The following is a 26162-nucleotide window of genomic DNA, read 5'->3' as shown; positions in this document are numbered from 1 at the left end:
GATAATAATCACTTCTGAAATTGATTTTTTTTTTGGGGGGGGGGGGAGACGGGGGGGGGGGGGTATTGGTGTGTGGGGGGGTTGTCCTCGGGGGGTATTGTCTAGGGAGAAATTGACCGGGGGGGAGTTATCCTAGGGGGGGGGGCGTTGTCCTAGGGGGGGAGTTGTCCAGGGGGGGGGGTATGTCCGGGGGGGGGGGGGAATTGTCCTGATACGCTTAGTGATACTATTGTTTAATTGTGGGGATCCTTTTAGAAAAGGAGAAAGTTGAAGTGATGGTGGTGCAGACCTGTTTACCCTTACGATTTTGGCGTAATTTATTACGATTTTCTGAAAAAATACGCCATTCCGCTATTCGTGTCAAGACTACGATTTTCATAAATAAAAAAAATGTAAAAAAAAAAATATATATATATATTTTTTTTTTTTTTTTTTTTTTTTTTTAATCTATTCACATGTTTGGCATTGTTTTTTTCAATGGCAAAATGGGGTGAAAAAGCACAGGACTGACCAGAGATCATGTCTGTCTGATGAGACGCTGGAGAGCCTTATTCTAGTGGTGAAGTCTCACCCTCACTCATTCGGCAAGCGCAAGTACAGTAGAGAAGCGCTTGACACACTGAAAAAGGCCTACTACGAGCAAAAGAAAAAGAATCAGTGATGCATGTGCTTTTGATGTGATCTTCTTTGAAATTATGATGACTACAAAAACTGACTGATGTGTGAATGATGGATATATGTGCATGATTGCGTTTCGCAGACACAGTTGTCATGTGCGTTGTAATTGGCGACGAATGCTGGATGATTACTATTTTTGTGCCAGGATTACTATTTTTGGGGCTGAGCATTACTCCAAAACACTTATGGGGGTAAACAGGTCTGGTGATGGTGTTGGTCTGCTTTATTCTTTTTACTTGTTTTTATAATGCATGTCATGTGGAAAAATACCGCCCTGATATGGCCCTTCGTGGTCGGCTAAGCAAACAAACAAACAAACAAACAAATGTGGAAAACTGAAGGCTTTTTTCATGACAACAATCACCATGTTCTTTGCACATAAAAGATAAACAGTTAAGTTGCCCTGCTGGGAAATTCATGTCCTATTTCGTCGTCAATATGAGGTGTCGTGTGCAACTTTAGCTTTCACTTTTGACGTGATTGACAATTTTGTTTTAATCCAGAGAAGAAAAGTCAGAAAACGTAAAGAGATATCGTTTCCCGTAATGACTCTGTTGTTGGAGAAGGGGGGAGGGGGGAGGGGGGGTTGGGATGGAGTATCACTTCATTAAAATTTCTTACTACAGATGTAAACTGATTCAAACTGTACTTAAACACATAACAGAGTGACTCAGGCGTTTAATAACGCCAGCACAGTGTTCATCATAAAAATGGATTGCAATTAGGCAGTCAAAGGAGCTTCAGCGGCGAGAAAAATATAATTGCAGCTGTCACAACGTTATGAATGTACAAAAAGGGTGCTTTTCAATAGTCGCTTTAGACAGTCACAGAGGTCGTCGACATGATAGAAAAATTCAGCCGCCATTATATATATTATATTATAAATATGTTCACGTTTAATTTACTTCGATCTCTTTCTTTTTGGCTGAAAAAGAAGCTGTCCAAGCTTTTTACCTGGAATTAGACCATCCCTCCACATGGACACATTACAAGTACTAACAGCCTGGGAGTTTTCTGTGCAGGGACTTTGGTGATTTGTTTGTTTGTTTGTTTGTTTGCTTAACGCCCAGGCGACCACGAATCAGGGCGGTGCTGCTTTGACATATATAATAACGTGCGCCACACACAAGACAGAAGTCGCAGCACAGGCTTCATGTCTCACAGAGTCACATTATTCTGACACCGGACCAACCAGTCCTAGCACTAACCCCTTAATGCCAGATGGCGGAGCAGCCACAAGATTGCCAATTTTAAAGTCTTAGGTATGACCCGGCCGGGGTTCGAACCCACGACCTCCCGATCACGGGGCGGACGCCTCACCACGAGGCCAACCGTGCCGGTCCACTTTTGTGATGAATTGTGTTCTTAACTTTCACTGGTTTATAATATGAATCTGCAGAATTAATTCACCAAAGAGCCCACAGAAGCAGGCAGGAATTTGATTTTTGTAATGTTACATTCTTTTATAGCGCTGTTCACCGCCAAATGGCAGTCTCATGGCGCTTTACATTACACAATAAAATTCAACATTTTACATATAAAAAGTTTTCTCGTAAGAAATAACATACAAGCATTAAAAAAAATAATAATAATAAATTCAGAGACAACGACCACTAGTTTATATACGATAATCTAGAAAAATTGTTTTTTAAAAGATGAAAATACATAAGTAATACTATAATAATCCGAACTGTTCTCAAGGAAAAGACTCTTAATGTTCTTTTAAGCGAGTGTTTGGCTGCATTTTGCAGTTTTGTGCGAATAACAATCAGACTGATGAACATCTGCCAACGAGTGAAGTGTTTCCACACAATGGTGATGAATGTTTGGTTACTATGGTGACGGGAGATAAAACGAGAAACACTCGGGTACTTTCTGTTGTGTCCCACGATCAACAGGAAGTGGTGAAACGGATGGCGTCATTCTAAAGACGGTTTGTGTCATTCTGAAGGCGGTTTGCGTCATTCTAAAGGTGGTTTGCGTCATCAAATGATGTGTGTGTGTGTGTGTGTGTGTGTGTGTGTGTGTGTGTGTGTGTGTGTGTGTGTGTGTGTGTGTGTGTGTGTGCTTGCCGGCTTTTAAAAAAAATATTTGGTCTTTCTGCCGCACCCTCTCTCACTATCCCTCTCTCTCGTAGACAGGTATCTTCAGTGAACACGTGTTGGCACATGCTCACTTGTAGTGTGCTATTTTCATTTTTTGTGTGTTTGTTTGTGAAAACGATTCACACAATCATTCTCGCGGGCGAGAGCTGGGTTTATAAGCCAACCCTTGTTCGCTTTTGCCAATACCCTCGTTCATAAAGACTTATCACACTGATCTTAGATTTGTGTGCTTCTTATAGTGTGAAACAGAGATCTGAAGCTTGCTACACCATCTCTGTGATACATAAGATTACATCACAGACAGACGTTTACATTTTAAGGTTCTGACAGTTGTTGAATGCGAAGTGGAGCTTAGCCCTATTTGGCGAACAGTCTGAACTACCACCACTTATGTCAGTCAGCAAGCCAGTGCGTGGAGGCTGGGACAAATAACACACACACACACTCACACACATACACACACACACACACACATGCACACACACACAAACACGCACACACACACACACACACACACACACACACACACGCACACACACTTGATGATGATGAGCTACAAGTGGTTCACACTGACCGATCGATAGCGTGGCCGTCAGTGGTCGAGATCACTGTGTGTGTCCAGCTGTCATGACCGTCACCGCACGTGCGAAACATGGAGACTGGCCCAACAAGGTTGCGTCCGTTTGGCTGACATCACGTTCATGCGCCAATAGACGAATCTGAAACGAGCACCGAACAGGAAAGTGGGCGTCGTGTTTGGAATGTTTGTGCACGAAACGAAAACTTTGTTGACCGCGTCATCTATATTTGGACAACGACTTTTTAACGGTTACGTAGCTTTAACTTTACAGTGTCTGCCACTCTATGCAGAATGTGGGACTTTGTTTTTATGAACTCGTATAACTGCGACATTAAAACATGACAGAATCCCGTTCTGCACAGGAGGCAACCACACTGTGGATCCTTGGTATGTGTCCAGGTGAAAGTATGAAAAGGCCCGGCGCTCACCTATGTAACGCCCATGATAAAGCCCGGCGCTCACCTATGTAACGCCCATGATAAGGCCCGGCGCTCACCTATGTAACGTCCATGATAAGGCCGGCGTTCACCTATGTAACGCCCATGATAAGGCCCGGCGCTCACCTATGTAACGCCCATGATAAGGCCCGGCGCTCACCTATGTAACGCCCATGATAAAGCCCGGCGCTCACCTATGTAACGCCCATGATAAGGCCCGGCGCTCACCTATGTAACGTCCATGATAAGGCCGGCGTTCACCTATGTAACGCCCATGATAAGGCCCGGTGCTCACCTATGTAACGCCCATGATAAGGCCCGGCGCTCACCTATGTAACGCCCATGATAAAGCCCGGCGCTCACCTATGTAACGCCCATGATAAGGCCCGGCGCTCACCTATGTAACGTCCATGATAAGGCCGGCTCTCACCTATGTGACGCCCATGATAAGGCCCGGCGCTCACCTATGTAACGCCCATAATAAAGCCCGGCGCTCACCTATGTAACGCCCATGATAAGGCCCGGCGCTCACCTATGTAACGCCCATGATAAGGCCGGCCCTCACCTATGTGACGCCCATGATAAGGCCCGCCGCTCACCTATGTAACGCCCATGATAAGGCCCGCCGCTCTACTATGTAACGCCCATGATAAGGCCCGGCGCTCACCTATGTAACGCCAGCAGGACAGACGACGAAATGGTCAAGCAGCAGCTCAGGAAAATAACAGACAAACATTGTGACACACGCGCGCGCACACACGCACACAGATACGCGGGGGAGGGGGGGGCAGACAGACACAGCACAGAGATGTCAAGCAGCCCTCTAATGACACTGACTGTTTCGTGTTGCAGACTGACAACGAGGTAACGCGACACGTCACGATGGCTGCCATGGAGTGAAACTGCCGTCTGCACACCCGTATAAGATCAAAAACATACCAGTAACGAAAAGAAATAGACCAGCAACGAAGAGAGCAGAAAAGCAAAAGCTACAAGAAGAGCAGATCGGCGACCGGAAGAGCAGATTTAAACCAGCAACAGGAGCAGCATTCAGACCAGGCACAGGAAGGGCAGATTTAGACCAGACGCAAGAAGGGCAACGTTCAGACCAGCAACAGGCAACAGACGCAGCAACAGGACGAGCAGCTACAGCAGCCCCACCACAGACAAGACCACGCCAATTACTAACGCCAGATCCGACAGGGAAGACAGCTCGCTCCGTCTCCCTCCTGTCTCCCAGGGAAGGCGGTTTCTTAAGCCTGCTAATTACACGCCCTGCATGCCCGCACAACGAAATCTGCACGGGACACCGCGCCTAGTGCCACGGGCTGTACTCAACCTGAGGATTAACCCTGCACCGAGGGAGGGGCCGCATCGGGTCGCATCACTCCCTACGTCACAAGCATCACCACAGGGACTCGCCACCGGAAAGGCCAAAGCTGTCCTCAAGTGATCTGCAAAGCTTCCCTTCGTCTGCAGAGCTGTACTCAATTGTGAGGGCTCTGGAGGACTTAGCGCGCTTTTCTCTGTCACACGCTGTTTTGTGTGTAATTCACCAGACTGACAGTACGGAACTGTCCAAGTGCTATTTGGCGCAGACTGGCCCAATCCCACTGAATTCCTGTAAGAACGTCTTATTTCATTGGATCCACTGGATTTCTATCAGAACCGTCTGATTCCACTAGATTCCCGTAAGAACCGCCAGTGCTGTCACGCAAAGGTTAATGTTTCGTTGGATTTAACACATCTGCATGCAGAGATTAGTCTACAAGGACATTATTGCGTGAAGGACACACCAACGTGATGGACGATTTAGCATGAAGAACATTTATTCCCCAATGACATTCTGTGTCGATGACATTTGTACGTGAAAGACATTCGTGCGTGAAGGAACTTGGGTGTTCGACTACTGAAATCGGGGAAATCAAGTTATAGACCTGAAGTCCATTGTAACTATCGGAAATGGATGTGAAACATAGTGTGTTCCTGTAATGTGTTGCTGGAATCTGCACTAAGTCGTGGGATAAGGGACTTTTGACAGTGACTTCAAGAACACTGGGAGTGTGTAACATGGGGGAGTTCGGTGGTGCCGGCAACATTGACCGTTGGGTCTGTCCCAACGACCGACAGCTTGCCTTGAGAGCCAAGTAAGTCATTAGCATTGTCTGGTGGTGTCTGTCTCTGTCTCTCTGTCTGTCTGTCTCTGTCTCTCTCTCTCTCTCTCTCTCTCTCTCTCTCTCTCTCTCTTTTTATATTTAGTCAAGTTTTGACTAAATATTTTAACATCGAGGGGGAATCGAAACGAGGGTCGTGGTGTATGTGCGTGTGTGCGTGTGTGCGTGTGTGTGTGTGTGTGTGTAGAGCGATTCAGACTAAACTACTGGACCGATCTTTATGAAATTTGACATGAGAGTTCCTGGGTATGAAATCCCCGAACGTTTTTTTCATTTTTTTGATAAATGTCTTTGATGACGTCATATCCGGCTTTTCGTGAAAGTTGAGGCGGCACTGTCACGCCCTCATTTTTCAACCAAATTGGTTCAAATTTTGGTCAAGTAATCTTCGACGAAGCCCGGACTTCGGTATTGCATTTCAGCTTGGTGGCTTAAAAATTAATTAATGACTTTGGTCATTAAAAATCTGAAAATTGTAAAAAAAAATAAAAATTTATCAAACGATCCAAATTTACGTTTATCTTATTCTCCATCATTTGCTGATTCCAAAAACATATAAATATGTTATATTCGGATTAAAAACAAGTTCTGAAAATTAAATATATAGAAATTATTATCAAAATATTTTTTTCGAAATCAATTTAAAAACACTTTCATCGTATTCCTTGTCGGTTCCTGATTCCAAAAATATATAGATATGATATGTTTGGATTAAAAACACGCTCAGAAAGTTAAAACGAAGAGAGGTACAGAAAAGCGTGCTATCCTTCTCAGCGCAACGAATACCCCGCTCTTCTTGTCAATTCCACGGGCACTGCCTTTGCCACGGGCGGTGGAGTGACGATGCTACGAGTATACGGTCTTGCTGCGTTGCGTTGCGTTCAGTTTCATTCTGTGAGTTCGACAGCTACTTGACTAAATATTGTATTTTCGCCTTACGCGACTTGTTTTTTCTCTCTTTCTCTCTCTCTCTCTCTCTCTCTCTCTCTCTCCTCTCTTTCTCTCCTCTCTTTCTCTCTCTCTCTCTTTCTCTCTCTTTCTCTCTCTTTCTCTCTCTCTCTCTCTCTCTTTCTCTCTCTTTCTCTCTCTCTCTCTCTCTCTCTCTCTCTCTCTCAACCCCCACCCCTCCAACAACAGTCACCCCCTTGTAAGTCAATCGGAACTTAAAATGTCAGTCAGTCAGTCTGTTTCTCCTCTCTCCATTCTGTTGATTTCAGCACGTAAACAAATATAGTTGGCCGGTGAAAGATATTTTACTCGATTTGGCCGGTGAACTATTGTTCATAACACAGTTCTGAAGATATTTTACTCGATTTGGTCGGCGAACAATTGTTCATAACACAGTTCTGAAGATATTTTACTCGATTTGGCCGGCGAACTATTGTTCATAACACAGTTCTGAAGATATTTTACTCGATTTGGCCGGCGAACTATTGTTCATAACACAGTTCTGAAGATATTTTACTCGATTTGGCCGGCGAACAATTGTTCATAACACAGTTCTGAAGACATTTTACTCGATTTAGCCGGCGAACTATGGTTCATAACACAGTTCTGTAAATGACATCAAATGGTCGACACGTAGAAGCTGATTGCAGCAATTTAATTAAGTAATCAGATAAAGGTCGCGTGCCGAAGTGGACATCATATGATATCATCACGTAGGAACGTAATTTCACATTGCAGTCGAACCTGCCCAGCAGCCCTAAATACAACCTGTTGATAACGACCACCTGCCCATTACGACCACAAAAAGGGATCCCCGACGAGTTTTTCCCTATTTAATACACTTTCCATAACGACCACCTGTCCATTAAAACCACTTTGGGGTAGTTCCTCGGGTAGTCGTTATACTTATAGACAGGTTCGACTGTACAGTGGAACCCCCTGGCCTTTGTACGACCTCCACAAATCTGAAAAATCAGGTCTTAAAAAGGAGGGAGTCTAGAGGTAAAATCACAGAGGTTATGAACAGAAAATCTGAAAAATTAGGTTATGAACAGAAAATCTGAAAAAGTAGGTTATGAACAGAAAATCTGAAAAATTAGGTTATGAACAGAAAATCTGAAAAAATTAGGTTATGAACAGAAAATCTGAAAAATTAGGTTATGAACAGAAAATGTGAAAAATTAGGTTATGAACAGAAAATCTGAAAAATTAGGTTATGAACAGAAAATCTTAAAAATGAGGTTATGAACAGAAAATCTGAAAAATAAGGTTATGAACAGAAAATCTGAAAAATAAGGTTATGAACAGAAAATCGGAAAAAATAGGGTCTTAAAAGGGAGGGAGTCTTAAAAGGGAGGGAGTCTTAAGAGGGGTGTTCCACTTCCACTGTACTACGAATGCTACATTGGGTGTGGAGTTTGTTTTCCATCCACACGCCGTCGATACAGGGAACGTAACAGTTCAATGGAATAAATCAACAGGGGGAACATGGCCAGAACGTGTTGGGGCTTGCGTCAGTGGGGCTGTTTGGAACGGTTTGTTGTCGACGTATGACGGAGAGATTGAATATGAAATGTATTATAACGTAATGAAACGTAACGTTATGTTTTGTTATGAATATAACGTTCCAATCCAATAGCATACCTTTCTTGATTTTTTTTTCGTCTGAAGTTTGGAACGTTGGAAGTCAAAATGTTTGGATTTCTGAAATGTATAACTGTCCTTATATAAATTATGTCAGTGGTTTTTTTGGGAGGGTAAACGCCCTGCGGACTAGAATGCCAACACGCTTCTGTAACAAACTACCATCAGGCATGTGTTTCAAAAATCATCAGGACATTTTCATTTTTTATTTAGAATCAGCAGAAATAAAAGTAAAACAAAACCTAAGGTCTTCAGGACGCGATCTCAAGTTTATAACTTTTTAAATTTTTGTGACCTGATTCATTCGCTCCCAACAAAAAATGAGTCCTTACAAACTGCGTGTAGTTTTGTCCCGGTGAGCGTCATCTGTAGACGTTGGCTATTTAGCTTTTAAGAATGGAAATAAGAAGCTCAAACCCGCCTGTCTACCATTTCCATATTGGAGCTGTACGGTCTGAATGCAGAACGTTAACCATGGAAATGTATTCCACGCCGGGTGGACCAAGCGAGCATTATATATTACAGTTCTAGTCGCTTTCAAATAAATCCTACTAAAGGACGCGAACAGAACGCCGAAAATGTACGTCCTTTTTGGAACTAGCAACTAAAATATTGTCTCTTAAGCCAGCTGTGTTACGGAAGTAGCAGCATCTGAACAATCCATTGATCAAAAGTATGGCCCTTCGTGGTCGGCTGGGCGTTAAGTAAACAAACAAACAAACAAATTGATCAAAAGAGTATTTTCATAGAGATTAAAAATCCAAAAACAAATAGACTGCCAACGTTCCAAAATTCTGAATAAAAAACAAGAAAGGTAGGTTGTTGGAACGTTTAATTATTGACAAAACAAAACGTTACGTTCACAGATATATCGACCCAGCGGTCTTTTAAGTGCACAGACAAACACTAATTATACAACACTCGTCTTGACAAAATGTTTAGCGGCTTGCAGTGAAGACACAAGCGAAAGTGCTTGGTCGATATATTTGTGAACGTAACGTTTTGTTTTGTCAATAATTAAACGTTCCAACAACATACCTTTCTTGTTGTTTTTATTCATAGAGGTTTGCACAACTTGAATAATGCAAGATCTCTGCGTGTAGAGCACAAGACGTTTTTTGCAGTACCACAACGATTTCTGATTTTTCGTCGACAGCACAGATATGTTGTAGTATTCAACTTCAAGTCGTGAAGGCGTGCTCATTTGAAAGTGGCTAGACGTGTTTGGAGAAGGGTCGATACGTTTGCGGGTTTATTGTTCTTCCCGCTGGTGCGTGTCTATGACTACTCGGGGGAAGCCACAGACTGAACACGAGTGTCATTTATTTTGACGGCGGAGGCTCGTCTGTCTGACTTTTCGATCGTTGTGCGTGGACAGTCAGAACATGAGAAGTTTTCTGTGTTCGCTATTGTTCATGAAATGTGTTTTCTGGCGTACGGTAGAGGGTGAGAGTCTGAAATTGTACATTCTGTGTCTGGCTCTCCAGCTTTTCCTGTCTGTAATGCTTGAGTTGTCTAAAGCAGCGGCGTAGGTACACGATGGCAAGCCAGTATCTGCTTGTCTTACTCCACACTCTTTCGCGAATAAATTGAAAGAAGACTCAGATAGCAAGCATGCAAGATGTTACTTAGATGTTTACACGAACAACATTCCCAGAGAGAGATTCGAAGGGGATCCTGGATCCCTTTACATGAGTGACGCAACATCAGTCAAAAGAAGAAGAAAAAACAAGTAAGAATAAACAAGGCAAACCCCAATTTTGAACAGATCCTTGTGTCGTCTATTACGCAGTCAATAATTCTGTCAGAAGACTACCCACATGTAAGGCTATCGGACGGTCGACTCGCCAGGGGTCAGACCATTGCGTCAGATCCAAAAAAGACATGTGTCAATGACCTAAGACCGAGGCCGAAGAGCAACACTGCAGAATGAGCCAGAGAAAAGGGGGAGTAATTTATAGATCTATAACCTCTGCAAGCAGTACAGCCACTGGTCATCCTCGCTCCCCCAGGGCACACACAGGTCATCAGCTGATCCATTATTCAATCTCCCCTCTTGGCTGTAGTGGGGTCATTGACAAGGTTGTGGCCGGGCTGGGAGAGGCTTTAGGGACTGAGGGTGCCGGCTAAGTAGTTCTTTATGCCGCCAGGTGGAGTCTGCTGCTCTCTCCTATAAGCACATTTGTTCTCACAGCACAGGGCTGTTGTATTCAAGGACGAGCATTCTTGTGAGGAGAATAGATTTAGGGACTAAGGGCGCCGACTGAGAAGTTCTTTATTCCGCCAGATGAACTGTACTTTAAGCTCATAAAAATGTTGTTCATCGGGCTGTTGTATTACAGGACGAGTATTCTAGCGAGGAGAATAGATGACATTTGCATCAAAGTATGGTGGAAACAAGCAAAGTATATATTCCCTCTTATTTAACTAGACAATCTCCCAAATCTGTGAAAGGTAGTTCCAAGAGATGGAGTCTAAAAATGGAGTCAAAAAGACAGATTTCGCAAAACAAAGAAACCAGGAAAGTAACGTCTTTGAAGGCAGAAAGTCAAATCGAAGGGTATTAATAAGGACTGTGAACAGCTTTCCAATGTCTTGCAAATTTCCCCTTTTTTGACTCACATGCGAAGCAAAAGTGAGTCTATGTACTCACCCGAGTCGTCCGTCCGGACGTCCGTCCGTCCGGACGTCCGTCCGGAAAACTTTAACGTTGGATATTTCTTGGACACTATTCAGTCTATCAGTACCAAATTTGGCAAGATGGTGTATGATGACAAGGCCCCAAAAAACATACATAGCATCTTGACCTTGCTTCAAGGTCAAGGTCGCAGGGGCCATACATGTTGCCTAAAAAACATATATTTTTCACATTTTTCCCATTTTCTCTGAAGTTTTTGAGATTCAATACCTCACCTATATATGATATATAGGGCATAGTAAGCCCCATCTTTTGATACCAGTTTGGTTTACCTTGCTTCAAGGTCAAGGTCACAGGAGCTCTTCAAAGTTGGATTGTATACATATTTTGAAGTGACCTTGACCCTGAACTATGAAAGATAACTGTTTCAAACTTAAAAATTATGTGGGGCACATGTTATGCTTTCATCATGAGACACATTTGGTCACATATGATCAAGGTCAAGGTCACTGTGACCCTTATGAAATGTGACCAAAATAAGGTAGTGAACCACTAAAAGTGACCATATCTCATGGTAGAAAGAGCCAATAAGCACCATTGTACTTCCTATGTCTTGAATTAACAGCTTTGTGTTGCATGACCTTGGATGACCTTGACCTTGGGTCAAGGTCACATGTATTTTGGTAGGAAAAATGTGTAAAGCAGTTCTTAGTGTATGATGTCATTGCTAGGTTTAGTTATTTGACCTTGACCCTGAAGGTCAAGGTCATGTAAAGGTCAAGGTCAAGCATGTGAGTCGTATGGGCTTTGCCCTTCTTGTTCTTGACATCACAAAAGTACAGAAGTAAGTAAATGAAAATCACATCGATTATTTCTTGTCTGAGAGACCGAGAGAGAAGCCAAACGCTACGATAGAGAACTGGGGCCACCGCCTGTCACCGGCATGCTATTTTTGTGCGATTCCGAAAACAATTACTGGCCGGTAGCGCGGAAGTTGGAATCCTTGAGGACCAAATCCCCGAAGTGGCAGATGGGGACGTACCGGTCTATGCCGGACCGGCTGGGCACGCTTCCCCCACCCCTTCCTGGACAGGGAAGTGGAGCAAAATGGATGGGGGGGGGGGGGGGGGGGGGGGGTTGGCAGATGCGGCCCTGAAGTCGCAACGACGCACAAGAGAAATTGGATGTTGCAGGACAGAAATGAATTAATTCACCAATGGATAAAGTCAATATTTGTTTGGTTGATTGATTCGTTGATTGACTGATTGATTGATTGATGGATGGATGGATGGAGGGATTGATGGATGGAGAGATGGATGGATGGATTTGATTGATTGATTGATTGATTGATTGATGCACTTTCGTGCAGATCCTCCGATTGGTCTACGTGAATGTAAAAAAAGTCGTATGATATATTGTACTAGTGGTACCCGTGCTACGCACTTTGTGTGCTGCGCATGCGATGTCATTTTGTTGGTTATGTGCTTGTGAAAATGTTGTTTGCACCCCTCCCCCCCCCCCCCCCCCCGCACATTATCCCGCATATAATGAATTATATTCTCTTGGTGAAAAATAAAATGTTAACCCTTACACCGGTGCAATTCTGTAACACATGTTACATAGCCACTGGTGAATTAACAGAGAGAAAAATAACAAAAAACAGTCATATAGGTTTTCGCATCAATGGGAGGTAATCGGAACTGACCAAAAAGACTGCGCGACCGCACGCGACTATACAAACAAACAAAATAAAATACAGCAGGTATGGCGTTTGCATGAATCCATGATTACGTCTACATGAACAACAGTGATAAAAGTGCGCATCTCTTCCCAGCCGTGCAGCGCTTTGAAAGTTGGAAGCATTAAAATTTAAACGGGTAAAAAGCCATCGTGAAGATACGAAAAAAAGTATGACGTGTAAAATACTTAATGATTCAAACGCATAGTATAACATATGTAACTGACAACAGAAAATATATACATGGTTCACACACACAATCGAGTGCACACATCCATGCTTATTTAAAGTCATGTACACACACACACACATACATACATGGCATCAAGCAACACACAATTAAATGACACATATGGAATATGGAAAACGTATAATGGACATGAACATGGCAAGTAATTTACACCGTTACCTACTATAAAATTGATGATATATATATACCACTCACTTGCTATTCGCCTAAAAGCTTGCGGTGTGCTGTGACACATATAAGAAACCAGAAGAAAAAAGGACTTTACTTTGGCGAAAAGAGCATATGCTGCTTATTTTTGTACATAACTGCTATAACTGTATTTTTTCCGAACACTTACATGTAAAAAACATAGAGATATATCTTACCATTTCACTAAGACAGCCAAAATAACGGTCAAATTAAGGGGAGATCATGATGACGTACATGTCTATGGTTGCACCGGGGGAAAATATTTAGTCGCTGGAACCTATAAGGTTATACGGCGACTTATCAGGTGATAATGTTTCGAACTTATCTTTTAAAAATTAAGTAAACAAATCTATGGAATATTTTGGAGTTCCATTAACAGATAAACAGATCTATCTATCTTCTTATATAGGTTTTCGCATCAATGGGAGGTAATCGGAACTGACCAAAAAGACTGCGCGACCGCACGCGACTATACAAACAAACAAAATAAAATACAGCAGGTATGACGTTTGCATGAATCCATGATTACGTCTACATGAACAACAGTGATAAAAGTGCGCATCTCTTCCCAGCCGTGCAGCGCTTTGAAAGTTGGAAGCATTAAAATTTAAACGGGTAAAAAGCCATCGTGAAGATACGAAAAAAAGTATGACGTCTAAAATACTTAATGATTCAAACGCATAGTATAACATATCTAATTGACAACATTGACAACAGAAAATATATACATGGTTCACACACACAATCGAGTGCACACATCCATCCATGCTTATTTAAAGTCATGTACACACACACACACATACATACATGGCATCAAGCAACACACAATTAAATGACACATATGGAATATGGAAAACGTATAATGGACATGAACATGGCAAGTAATTTACACCGTTACCTACTATAAAATTGATGATATATATATACCACTCACTTGCTATTCGCCTAAAAGCTTGCGGTGTGCTGTGACACATATAAGAAACCAGAAGAAAAAAGGACTTTACTTTGGCGAAAAGAGCATATGCTGCTTATTTTTGTACATAACTGCTATAACTGTATTTTTTCCGAACACTTACATGTAAAAAACATAGAGATATATCTTACCATTTCACTAAGACAGCCAAAATAACGGTCAAATTAAGGGGAGATCATGATGACGTACATGTCTATGGTTGCACCGGGGAAAAATATTTAGTCGCTGGAACCTATAAGGTATAACACATGTTACATAGCCACTGGTGAATTAACAGAGAGAAAAATAACAAAAAACAGTCATATAGGTTTTCGCATCAATGGGAGGTAATCGGAACTGACCAAAAAGACTGCGCGACCGCACGCGACTATACAAACAAACAAAATAAAATACAGCAGGTATGACGTTTGCATGAATCCATGATTACGTCTACATGAACAACAGTGATAAAAGTGCGCATCTCTTCCCAGCCGTGCAGCGCTTTGAAAGTTGGAAGCATTAAAATTTAAACGGGTAAAAAGCCATCGTGAAGATACGAAAAAAAGTATGACGTCTAAAATACTTAATGATTCAAACGCATAGTATAACATATCTAATTGACAACATTGACAACAGAAAATATATACATGGTTCACACACACAATCGAGTGCACACATCCATCCATGCTTATTTAAAGTCATGTACACACACACACACACACACATACATACATGGCATCAAGCAACACACAATTAAATGACACATATGGAATATTGAAAACGTATAACGGACATGAACATGGTAAGTATTTTACACCGTTATCTACTTTAAAATTGATGATATATATATACCACTCACTTGCTATTCGCCTAAAAGCTTGCGGTGTGCTGTGACACATATAAGAAACCAGAAGAAAAAAGGACTTTACTTTGGCGAAAAGAGCATATGCTGCTTATTTTTGTACATAGCTGCTATAACTGTATTTTTTCCGAACACTTACATGTAAAAAACATAGAGATATATCTTACCATTTCACTAAGACAGCCAAAATAACGGTCAAATTAAGGGGAGATCATGATGACGTACATGTCTATGGTTGAACCGGGGGAAAATATTTAGTCGCTGGAACCTATAAGGTTATACGGCGACTTATCAGGTGATAATGTTTCGAACTGTTTAGTAAACAAATCTATGGAATATTTTGGAGTTCCATTAACAGATAAACAGATCTATCTATCTTCTTATTATTTTAGGTTCGTCTGGGGTAGAGAAATAAAACACACAGCTAGGTTCGTCTGAGGTGCGGTCGCGTGTTTAGTCGAACCGAAAGTTGAAGAAGAACCAATCACAGATCTCTTTCGCCGCGATGTCAAAGTTCAGGTCAAAGTTCACTGTGTCTGCTCAAATTTGCGAGACAAACCTCTTCAAACTTTGTTCGTGGACAAAATTGGAAGTCGGGACCTAGCGGAATCGATTTCCTGGGTCACGTTGGCATAGCAACCGAAGGAGAAGGCACAAATCCGCGCGGTTTGGTCACAGGAATCGAAAAACCACCGAAAATCCTACCAGTATTATATAGTAGATGGTTCGAGGCACCATTCTTTATTCTGTGGACATCAAACCACGCTAGGGAGTCGGTAGAGCCAGAAGTTCAGTAGAGCATAATGTCGAGCGATAAAAAAGGTTTAAAACATGTTGTGTAGAGGAGGGGGTCGTAGCAGGAGGAACAGGGTTCTAATGGTAATGTTCTGGCCAACTTCAGCCACATTACTTTCTCTCACCATCACCCCCACACACACACACACACACACACACCACCACACAACCACACCCCACCCCCCGTCTTAAGACTGTTCTGCTGAGATGGCTTTCTTCGCAAAGCCCATAATGACAGAAGGATGTGGACGCTCCAAAAACGAGATTTTGTCTTCGTATTTACGAACTTTTTTTCCCGACTTGTAATTGCATCGTGTGGGGGTAATGGATTCAGTTTCAGACGAGCATATTTCTGGCAAACGCACAACTGCTCGCAGGCTTGCGTCAAAAAACGACCACGACCTGACCGGCAAAAGAGAACGCGGGGAAACGGGATTGAATGAAATGCCCGTGTTTTATGGAGGTTTCGCGTGAGACAAGGACACATTTTATCCTAACCCCCTACCCCCCTACCCCCCCACCCCCTCACCCCCTACCCCCCCCCCCCCTCCCCACGCTGTAGGCTAGCTAGCTCACACGCTATTGTTCCATCTGTGCCCAAAGCCAAGGCGAAACACGTCGTGTGTTCCTCCCGTCAAATCCGTCACATCCTCTCTTGGGCCATTTGGCTGCAGGGCCTTTTTTCACAAGCTTGTTCTTGAGCCGAGCCCTGCTTTATTTGGTAATGACTGTTCTTCTTCTTGTCGTTCGCTGTTAGATCGTCAGTCCGGACTGCAGGGCGTAATGGCTGTTCAAGAGTAGTGTCTTGTTCTTCTTCAATCTGCGTTCATGGGCTGAAACTCCCACGTACACTCGTGTTTTTTGCACGACTAAGTGGGTTTTTACGTGTATGACCGTTTTTACCCCGCCATTTAGACAGCCATACGCCGTTTTCGGGGGAAATGAGATACAATCGAGGTGAACAGCTAACATTTTGACAATGAAGTTTATCTCACCCTGAACCTTATTTTCATGTTTACGGCGAATAGACGAATTTAAAAAATAACTCTGTCGGGTTTGTATGGGTTGTGAAAGAGTGAATGCCCTTGCTTTTTACTCGGACAAACATTGCTGGTGACAGTCACTAGCGAGGGGTGTGTCGGAAAGTTATTTGTCAGAGGTAAAGCAAGGGTATTCACTCTTTCACATTCCATACATGATACCCGACAGAGTTATTTCCGAAATCGTTTATTGTTGACGCGACGGAGAGAAGTAATTTTGGACTTTTTTTTCTTGAATGGTACACTTAATTTTGTTCTATGCTGCAGTTTTTCTTTTATTTATTTATTTATTTTATTTATTTACGAGGATTTATATCGCGCACGTATCTTACCACACAAGGCGACTCAAGGCGCATGTTACCTATTGATGCCGTGTGAGATGGAATTTTTTACACAATATATCACGCATTTTAAATCTTTTTTTTTTTTTTAGTTAATTCATTAATGGTGGAGCTCAAATGTTGATGTTCTTCTTCTCTTTTTCTTTTTCTCACAAATCTGTCGTCTTCTTCTTGCCGATGAGAGACCCTTTTCATTTATCCATAGAAATCAGGAACCTGAGGGAAACAGTTCATCCCATTCGCTCACAGTGGGCAAGAGAGCGAGCTCAAGTGTAAAAACAACATACACACAGCAACATAGAATCCATTCACTGAAAGGGAGTAAAATGCGAATGAGAGTTGATAAGAGTAGATAGGAGCGGGAGTGCTTTTGGGGGAAGGGGGGGGGGGGGGGTTGGAGGGGTGCGTTTGTGAGTTGGGAAGGAGGGGGAGAGTAGATAGGAGGGGGGTGCTTTTGGGGGAGGGTGGGGTGGGATGGGTGAGGTGGGAGGGAGGTTAGGGAGAGTATCAATGGAGGTGTGACTGTCAGATCGATATCGCCAGATAGACAGAGACAGAGAGACAAAGAGAGAGACAGAGAGGGAGAGACAAAGACAAAGAGAGAGAGGGAGCGACAGAGAGAGAGGGAGAAAGAGACAGACAGACAGACAGGCAGGCAGACAGACAGACAGACAGACAGACAGACAGACAGACAGATAGACAGAGAGAGACAGAGTCAGAGAGAGACAGAGTCAGAGAGAGAAACAGATAACGGCAATCAGTCGTGTAGCTCTCTCCACGACAGCGACGCCGTTATAGCAGCGCGCCAACAGCTCACACTTCACCCTTTACACACACTCCGCTCCGCCTCGTATCTTTCCTTGTCTTTACACCCCCGGTATAGGGGTGTGTATAGGTTTCGGTCGATGTGTTTGTGTGTTTGTGTTCGCATATATCTCAAGAATGAACGGACCGATCGTCACCAAACTTGGTGAACAGGTTCTATACATTCCTGAGACGGTCCTTACAAAAATTGGGACCAGTCAAACACACGGTTAGGGAGTTATTGGTGGATTAAGATTCTACAAGGACTTATAGAGGGACATCTTAATGGTCAAAGGGAAATAACCATTCTCACTCAGTCACTGCCACCAACTGAGAAGGTTATTTCCCTTTGACGGGGGTGTTTTTCCTACCTCGGAGGAATTTCTTGTTTTTGTGTGTGTTACGGAGGATTACGCAACTGTGTCCCCCATCCACCCTTATCACATAAGTTATGATAGTGTAATGCTGTATTTACAGGATTGTCCGTACATTATGATACTTAGTTTGTTGAAAGTGATTCGTTTGCTGGTTACATTACTTTTTAGTTACTAAACGTCTTGTCAACGTTTTGCATTTGTACATGTATCATAAAGGGTCACTTTCGTACTGGTCAAATCTGCCGGATTGTCCATAAATATTATGACATTAAGTTTATTGCAAGTGATTGTTACATAATGAGTTAGTTGTTACCTTTAGCGTTTTTCCTCATGGGCGAGAGCTGATTGAAAAAACCCACACACCCACCAGTTGCTTGTATAAAAATCGTTCTAAATTAAATAAACAAAATCTCTCTCTCTCTCTCTCTGTCTCTCTCTCTCTCTCTCTGTCTCTCTCTGTCTGTCTGTCTCTCTCTCTCTCTCTCTCTCTCTCTCTCTCTCTCTCTCTCTCTCTCTCTCTCAAACAGATACACTATTGATTTCTTTCAAAGAATATCGTCTTTCGGCCTTTTGAAGTCAAGAAACGTGACCCGAAATTGCGGACCAGGCATTTCCATTTGCAGCATCAAAAACCTCATAAAAATAGTGAAACGCGGACGAAAGAAGACACCTAAAATCACCCTATTTACCCGCGGCAAAACAAGCTTCTCTCCGTCTGCTCCTGTTTCAGAAATGTGTGATTGAGTGTCACATGAGAAGGTCCTCAGCGTAATTACCTGAACCTTGTTGGATCTTTTTCTGGCTCTGTTGCCGTCGTCTCTGCCTAATTGTGACGGAGACACTTGATATTATTCCGTAAAAAGGCACAGTCCTTTCCGTGTACACGCTTCGACTTTCCATCTCAGACCATCCCTCCACTTGGTCACATACCAAAACATCAACGCCCTGACTGCATCTTGTGATGAGTTGGCATTTCTTGATAAAGTCGATCATTTCGTAAGAGCCACCAGTGTATTTATAGGGTATACATTTATATTTTATTTAATTATATTACAAAGAAGCAGCTTTGCACACAGATCAGCCAGGCTGTTCATCTTTGGTATGTGAGTAAATTGAAGATCTTATCCCATATAAAAGTCGGGCCATATCTGAAATGGTGGATTGAACTGTTTTCACGAGAAGGAGTGTGCCTTTAATCTCCAGACGCTTGTGTGACGTCACTAACGTGAGTGTGGGTCGTAGGGTCTGTGTGTGGGCACCCAGCTAGTTTATTGCACCAAGCGTGGGTGGATGAGAAGGGTAAAATCAAAGTGAAAATGTTGGAAATGCACCCTTCACGTCACCCGAGTAAGCCAAGTAGTTAGGTACTTTGGAAAACAAGGGAAAACAAGTCGCGTAAGGCGAAAATACAACATTTAGTCAAGTAGCTGTCGAACTCACAGAATGAAACTGAACGCAATGCAACGCAGCAAGACCGTATACTCGTAGCATCGTCAGTCCACCGCTCATGGCAAAGGCAGTGAAATTGACAAGAAGAGCGGGGTAGTAGTTGCGCTGAGAAGGATAGCACGCTTTTCTGTACCTCTCTTCGTTTTAACTTTCTGAGCGTGTTTTCAATCCAAACATATCATATCTATATGTTTTTGGAATCAGGAACCGACAAGGAATAAGATGAAAGTGTTTTTAAATTGATTTCGAAAATTTAATTTTGATCATAATTTTTATATTTTTAATTTTCAGAGCTTGTTTTTAATCCAAATATAACATATTTATATGTTTTTGGAATCAGAAAATGATGGAGAATAAGGTGAACGTAAATTTGGATCGTTTTATAAAAACAAATTTTTTTTTACAATTTTCAGATTTTTAATGACCAAAGTCATTAATTAATGTTTAAGCCACCAAGCTGAAATGCAATACCGAAGTCCGGGCTTCGTCGGAGATTACTTGACCAAAATTTCAACCAATTTGGTTGAAAAATGAGAGCGTGACAGTGCCGCCTCAACTTTCACGAAAAGCCGGATATGACGTCATCAAAGACATTTATCAAAAAAATGAAAAAAACCTCTGAGGATATCATACCCAGGAACTCTCATGTCAAATTTCATAAAGATCGGTCCAGTAGTTTAGTCTGAATCGCTCTACACACACACACACACACACACACACACACACACACACACACGCACGCACACACACACACACACACACACATACACCACGACCCTCGTCTCGATTCCCCCCTCTATGTTAAAACATTTAGTCAAAACTTGACTAAATGTAAAAGGTTTCCCATCAAAGTCATCGATTAACCCCACAAGATCGTTGCATCGTGGACCTTTTATTCTGCAGTCGTGGGCTGCAACTAACTCGTTGCTTTTTTAATGCATTTTTTTTCAAGTTCCCCTGGCTGAATTTTTTTGGGGATTTTTTCAATGCGAATTGCCGAAGTGTTGGTAAAAATTCAGTCTTGCTATGTTAATGTGTTTTATTCGATAGTAAATTACGAAGAAGCAATTCGCGTTTAAAAACACACGCGCACACACACGCACACACGCACACACACGCACACACACACGCACACACACACACACGCACGCACGCATGCACGAACATACACACAGACACACACACACGTGCGCGCGCACACACGCCACCACACACACCGCACCACACCACACCATACCAACCCACAAACATCATTGAAGTATGATTAGATATGACTCGAGCTCTAGCTAATTCGGTTGTCGCTATACATCGATATCCGCGTAGTAATAAGGGCGTCTCCGGGGGATTTATCCTGTCAATTCTGCAATAGCAGGTAGCAAAGAGCCGCCTGTCTGGGGGATTACTGTCTGACTTTTTGGACAGGGACGATCGTCTTAGTCGTCTTCCCTGGACAACGACTCTACTGGCTGTCATCTGAACATCTTTCATCCCTTGGAATTATTTCCCTGTGGGCTTGTGTTGTCACGGATTGAAAAAGACGACAGACTAAAAGTTGTTGCTAAAGACAGGTGGTCGCTGTGGAAAGGTGAATTATATACAGTGGAACCCCTTTTTAAGAACTTCAAAAATATGATCTGAAAAAGGAGGGAGTCTTAAAGTCGCAGGAAACAGGGTCTTGAAAGGAGGGTTTCGTTGTATGGAGACCTCTTGGAGGTAGTTGTATTAGGTAAGGTGGTCGTTATTATGTGATGGTCGTCAGGGCAGCTTCCACTGTACAACCATCTACAGAGGAACCCTCATTTTAACACCTCCACAAACCGGAGAAAACCAGGTCTTAAAGAGGAGGGAGTCTTAAAATGAACAGAACAGCCGAGAAAACAGGGTCTGAAAAGATAAGGAGCCTTCAATCAGGGGGAGGAGGGGAGCTTAAACGGAGGGGGGGGGGGGCTTAAAAGGAGGGGGGTTCTACTGTACTTCTTCTTCTTCTTCTTGGCGTTCGCAGAGGTTACACAATCAGTCCAGCACTGGTGATAAATGTTGTCGTTTTCTCCAACTCCTGTCGACTGCCGTATAGTTTGGTCTGCAAGGGAGTTGGTGACGGCCACACTTCTTTTCGTTCCTCATCTGGTAAGGGACATCGCTGTAGGATGTGTTCCGCTGTTTGTTCCTCTTGACCGCAGGCACAGGTTGGTGATGGCGCCAGCTTGAACTTTCGGTTCATGTGAGCATTGAGCCTGTTGTGGCCAGTACGCAGCCTGATGAGGTTGACTTGCTGCTCTCTGGACATTCTGTGATAGTCATCTCTGTTTGTCCTTGGCCTCATCAATGCCTTGATGATTGTCTTCTGCTCACTAAAGCTGACACTGTTTTCAGGTTGGTCTTCCACGGCTCCTTCTTTTGCCAGCTCATCGGCCCTTTCATTTCCTGGTATCCCACAGTGTGCTGGTATCCACTGGAGGACAACTCTTCTGGTTTGTCTGACCATCTGTAATGCTTTGGCCAGCTGTGGGAGTTTGTCGTTCTCTAGGGCCTGAAGGACTGAGAGGGCGTCCGAGAGGAAGACAACTTGGTAGCAAGGGTCTGCGGAGTCCTGAACGAAGGAGGCGGCCTGCATGAGAGCTTCTGCTTCTGCTTTATAGTTTGTGCAGTGTTTGCCAGTGGCAACGCTGGATGTAGCTGTATGTCCCCCAGGGAACTGGATGAGAATGCCTGCACCTCCATTGAGCACGGCGTTAGTTGCTGATCCATCGGTGTATACATGGATCCACGCCTCTTTTGGGTACTGTTCGTCGATCAGGGCTAAGGTGAGTGCCTGTCGAGCTGTGTCATTCTGATCTTCTCCTGAGGTAACATGTGGAACACTGGTGCAGATCTGGATGCCTGGTTTTTCTGTTGCCTTGGGGGTTTCCTCTTCTTCTTGAGTCAGAGGTAGAGTGTTCTGTGGAAGGACTTCCCTGTACTGTCGAGAAAGTCTCTTGCTCTCGTGTACAAAACTGCTCCGTTTAAGCCGGTTCTTGGTGAGGTTGCTCAGTCTGTGCTTCATGGGGTGGTCGGGTAGGCACTTGAGCTTCTCGGCCTGTACCATAGTCTTGGCTTCTCTTCTCTGACAGAGGGGTTGGATGGTGGTAAGCTTCTCCATTTCCTTGATGGGCGTGGATTTCATTGCACCGGTGATGAGTCGGAGGGCCTGGTTTTGCACACGGTCAAGGGTCTGCAGGTTTGTCTTGGCTGAGGTTGACCACGCTGTGGAGCCGTACTCGAGGTGGGGTCTGATTGTTTCCTGGTATACTGTCTTCAGTATCTTCTCGTTCGCTCCCCAGGTGGTACCTGCCAGCTTCCTGAGTATGGCTAGCTTGCGCCGGGCCTTCGTCTCTGCCTGTGCAATGTGTGGTTTCCAGGTCTGCCGTCTATCAAAGGTGACACCAAGGTACGTTGCTTCTTCATCCTCTCTCAGAGGAGTTCCACCAAGCCTAATGGTTCCGGCTTTCTGCTTTGGCGACAGTGTGAATAGGGTGGTGGAGGATTTCTCCTTGTTGATGGAGACGCACCAATCTTCTGCCCATGCGTTCAGCCTATCTGCCGCTTGCTGCATTCTGTAGGTGGCAGTACTTGCGTGCTCCTCCTTGCACCAGATCACAAGGTCGTCTGCGTAGAGAGCAGCTTTGATCCCCTTGGGCATCTCAGACACCAGATCGTCGATGAAGAGAAGGAAGAGTGTGGGGGAGAGGACTCCGCCCTGAGGGACGCCATGACGAAGGAGGAACTTCTTGCTTTTGGTCTGGTCGACGTTAACTCTTGCCCTGCGGTTATAGAGGTAAGAGCGAATCCACTGGTACATGTTGCTGGACACGCCTTTCCTCAGCAGTTTTACAAGGAGTCCATCTTTCCAGACCTTGTCAAAGGCCTTCTGAAGATCTATCCAGGTGACGAAGACCAGCTTCTGTTCCTGAAAGGCATCTTCAACTTCTTGCGCCAGGTAAGTGACCTGATCTTCAGTGCTGCGGAACTGTCGGAATCCAGCTTGTTCAGGGGCGAGGAGGTTCCTGGATTCCAGGTACCACCTGAGGCGCTCATTCACAATTCTCTCCAGGGTCTTCACAACACAGCTGGTGAGGCTGATTGGGCGATAGCTGGTGGCCTTCTTTGGATCCTTCCCTTTTTTTAAGATGGGGATCATGATCGCTTCTCGCCAGAGTTGTGGTAGCGATCCTTCTTGCCAGCTGCTGTTGAAGACCTCGAGTAGCTTGTTCTCTGCTGCACTACCAAGGTGGGTTAGCATCTCGTTGGTGATGCCGTCTGGGCCAGGGGACTTCTTCGCCTTTGACTTTTTCAGAGCTGAGTGCAGCTCGTGGAGTGTGAGTGGTTGACTCATGGCGTCCACTGTCGACTGTCTGGCAGGTCTCTCTCTTTTCTCTCTTCTTGCTTCTCTCTGTTTCTCGGGGCTAACATGGAGGTTGCTCTCAGCTGCATAGCTTTCAGCAAATTGGTTGGCAGCATGCTTTCCAGTTAGCACCTTCCCGTTCTCTTCTAATGTGATCTTTCCTCTGCTGGTGTTCTCATCATTCAACTGCTTGGTGAGCCTCCAGAGCTTTCTGCCATCCTTCTCAAGGTTCAGAGAGCTTGTCTTCTCTTGCCAGCTTCTCCGTCTTGCCTGTAGCTTCTTTTTGAGAAATTTGGCTTTGGCTTCCTGGAGGCGGATGTTGTTGTTTTGTGACGGGTTGACTTCTGCTTCCCTTCTGGCGTCTGCCAGATCATCATCCAGTTCCTGCAATTCATTGCTCCAGTAGGGCTTATAGTCTCTCCTGGCACCCCTGGGAATGGACTCACGCGCTGCTCTGAGGATGCTCATGTTGAAGTCCTTCGCCACCATGTTGATGTCTCGACCCTCGACTCTGATGTCTTTGGTGAGTTCGCTGGTGCGGTGTCTAAAGAGGAACCAGTTCGCTCTTTTGTAGTTCCACCGTGGGAAGGAAGCTTCAGTGCAGGACTCCATGCCCAGGGTCAAAAAGACTGGCCGATGGTCACTTCCACCTAGCTGTTCTCCGACCTCTCTGCTGGTTAGCTGGTGCATGTCTTCCGTGCAGAAGGCTAGGTCAGGAGTTGATGTAGTGTGCCATCTTCTGGAATAGAATGTAGGGCAGTCAAAGGGACTGTTCAAAAGGATGAGACCTTTGTCGTCCTGCCAGTTCTCCACCTCTTCTCCTCTCCGATCCAGGTGGTCATATCCCCAACTCTGTGAATGACTGTTGAAGTCACCCACCACGATGAAGTTGGAGGCCTTTGCGGGGATCGTGTCAAGGGCGAGGTGTCTATCATTGGGGCAGTAGAAGTTGACAAGATGGAATTCTGATGTCTTCGTCTGGATTCGAATCACCTGATATTCGGAGTCCTCCATGTGCGTTTCTATCAAACAGGCATTGATGTTGTTCCTGATGAGGGTCAGGATTCCTCCTTTGCTTCGGTCTGTTCTGTCGGACCTAAGGCATTGGTAGCCTCTCACTTTGAAGGACTTTTGGGGTGTCAGGTGCGTCTCCTGAATACAGCAGATGTTGATGTTCTTCTCATGCAGGATATGCTCCAACTCTGTCTTCTTGTTCAGGATACTTTCTGCGTTCCAGTGCATGACCTGAAAAGGTCGCTGCTGACTGGGTTTCTTCCTGGTTGTGGTGGTGCCAGTCACTTTCCTCCCGCGTCCCCTGGCGTGACAAGACGGACGGGAGGGACCTCCAGTAGTTGGGGCTGGGTCCCTTTGAGGCATGGGACCCGACGCTGCTCCACCCTGGGGGGTCCTCAATGGGCGAGCGCCATTTCCATCTGTGCTGGTTGATTGTGTCATCATTTGCGTAAGTGCGTGTACCCGTGGTTTGTTAGAATGCGCCGTGCGGCCCGGGTCCTCCGTCTTCAGCATTCGGGGTTTTCTGTTGGGGTTACCTCACCCTTAGCTCATGGCCCGTACGTCCTACCCTGAGAGCACAGGGGGGAGGATTTTCCGGGATCCCACCCGGAGCCAGTTTGGTCCGCGGCCGCAAGCGGCTGATCTCCATATCTGAAGACCGTTCCCCTATCCGCCACCCGGGGACGCGCTGGGTTGGGGGTGGTCGCCCCACTGAAAATCCCACACTGGGTTAAGAAAGATCAGCCTGTCCCAGGTTCTACTGTAC

The 26162-nt window shown here is 44.4% G+C and overlaps 2 protein-coding genes across 2 annotated transcripts in view; one reads left to right on the top strand and one right to left on the bottom strand.

Moving 5' to 3' along the window:
• Positions 1-26162, top strand: part of LOC138975220 (rabphilin-3A-like) — a gene marked incomplete in the record, with an annotated part of 87186 nt that overhangs the window by 21427 nt on the left and 39597 nt on the right. The window contains 1 exon segment of the mRNA XM_070347872.1: positions 4653-5947. Coding sequence (XP_070203973.1) covers positions 5871-5947 — 77 coding nt within the window.
• LOC138975223 (lysosomal phospholipase A and acyltransferase-like) overlaps positions 1-26162 on the bottom strand; it is a 204536-nt gene that overhangs the window by 171881 nt on the left and 6493 nt on the right. The window lies entirely within an intron of this gene.

This window comes from Littorina saxatilis, linkage group LG9 (genome assembly GCF_037325665.1).
Source record: "Littorina saxatilis isolate snail1 linkage group LG9, US_GU_Lsax_2.0, whole genome shotgun sequence".
Lineage (NCBI taxonomy): Eukaryota > Metazoa > Mollusca > Gastropoda > Littorinimorpha > Littorinidae > Littorina > Littorina saxatilis.
Note: the sequence above shows the minus strand (reverse complement) of the source record. Positions and strands in the feature narration are given on the sequence as shown.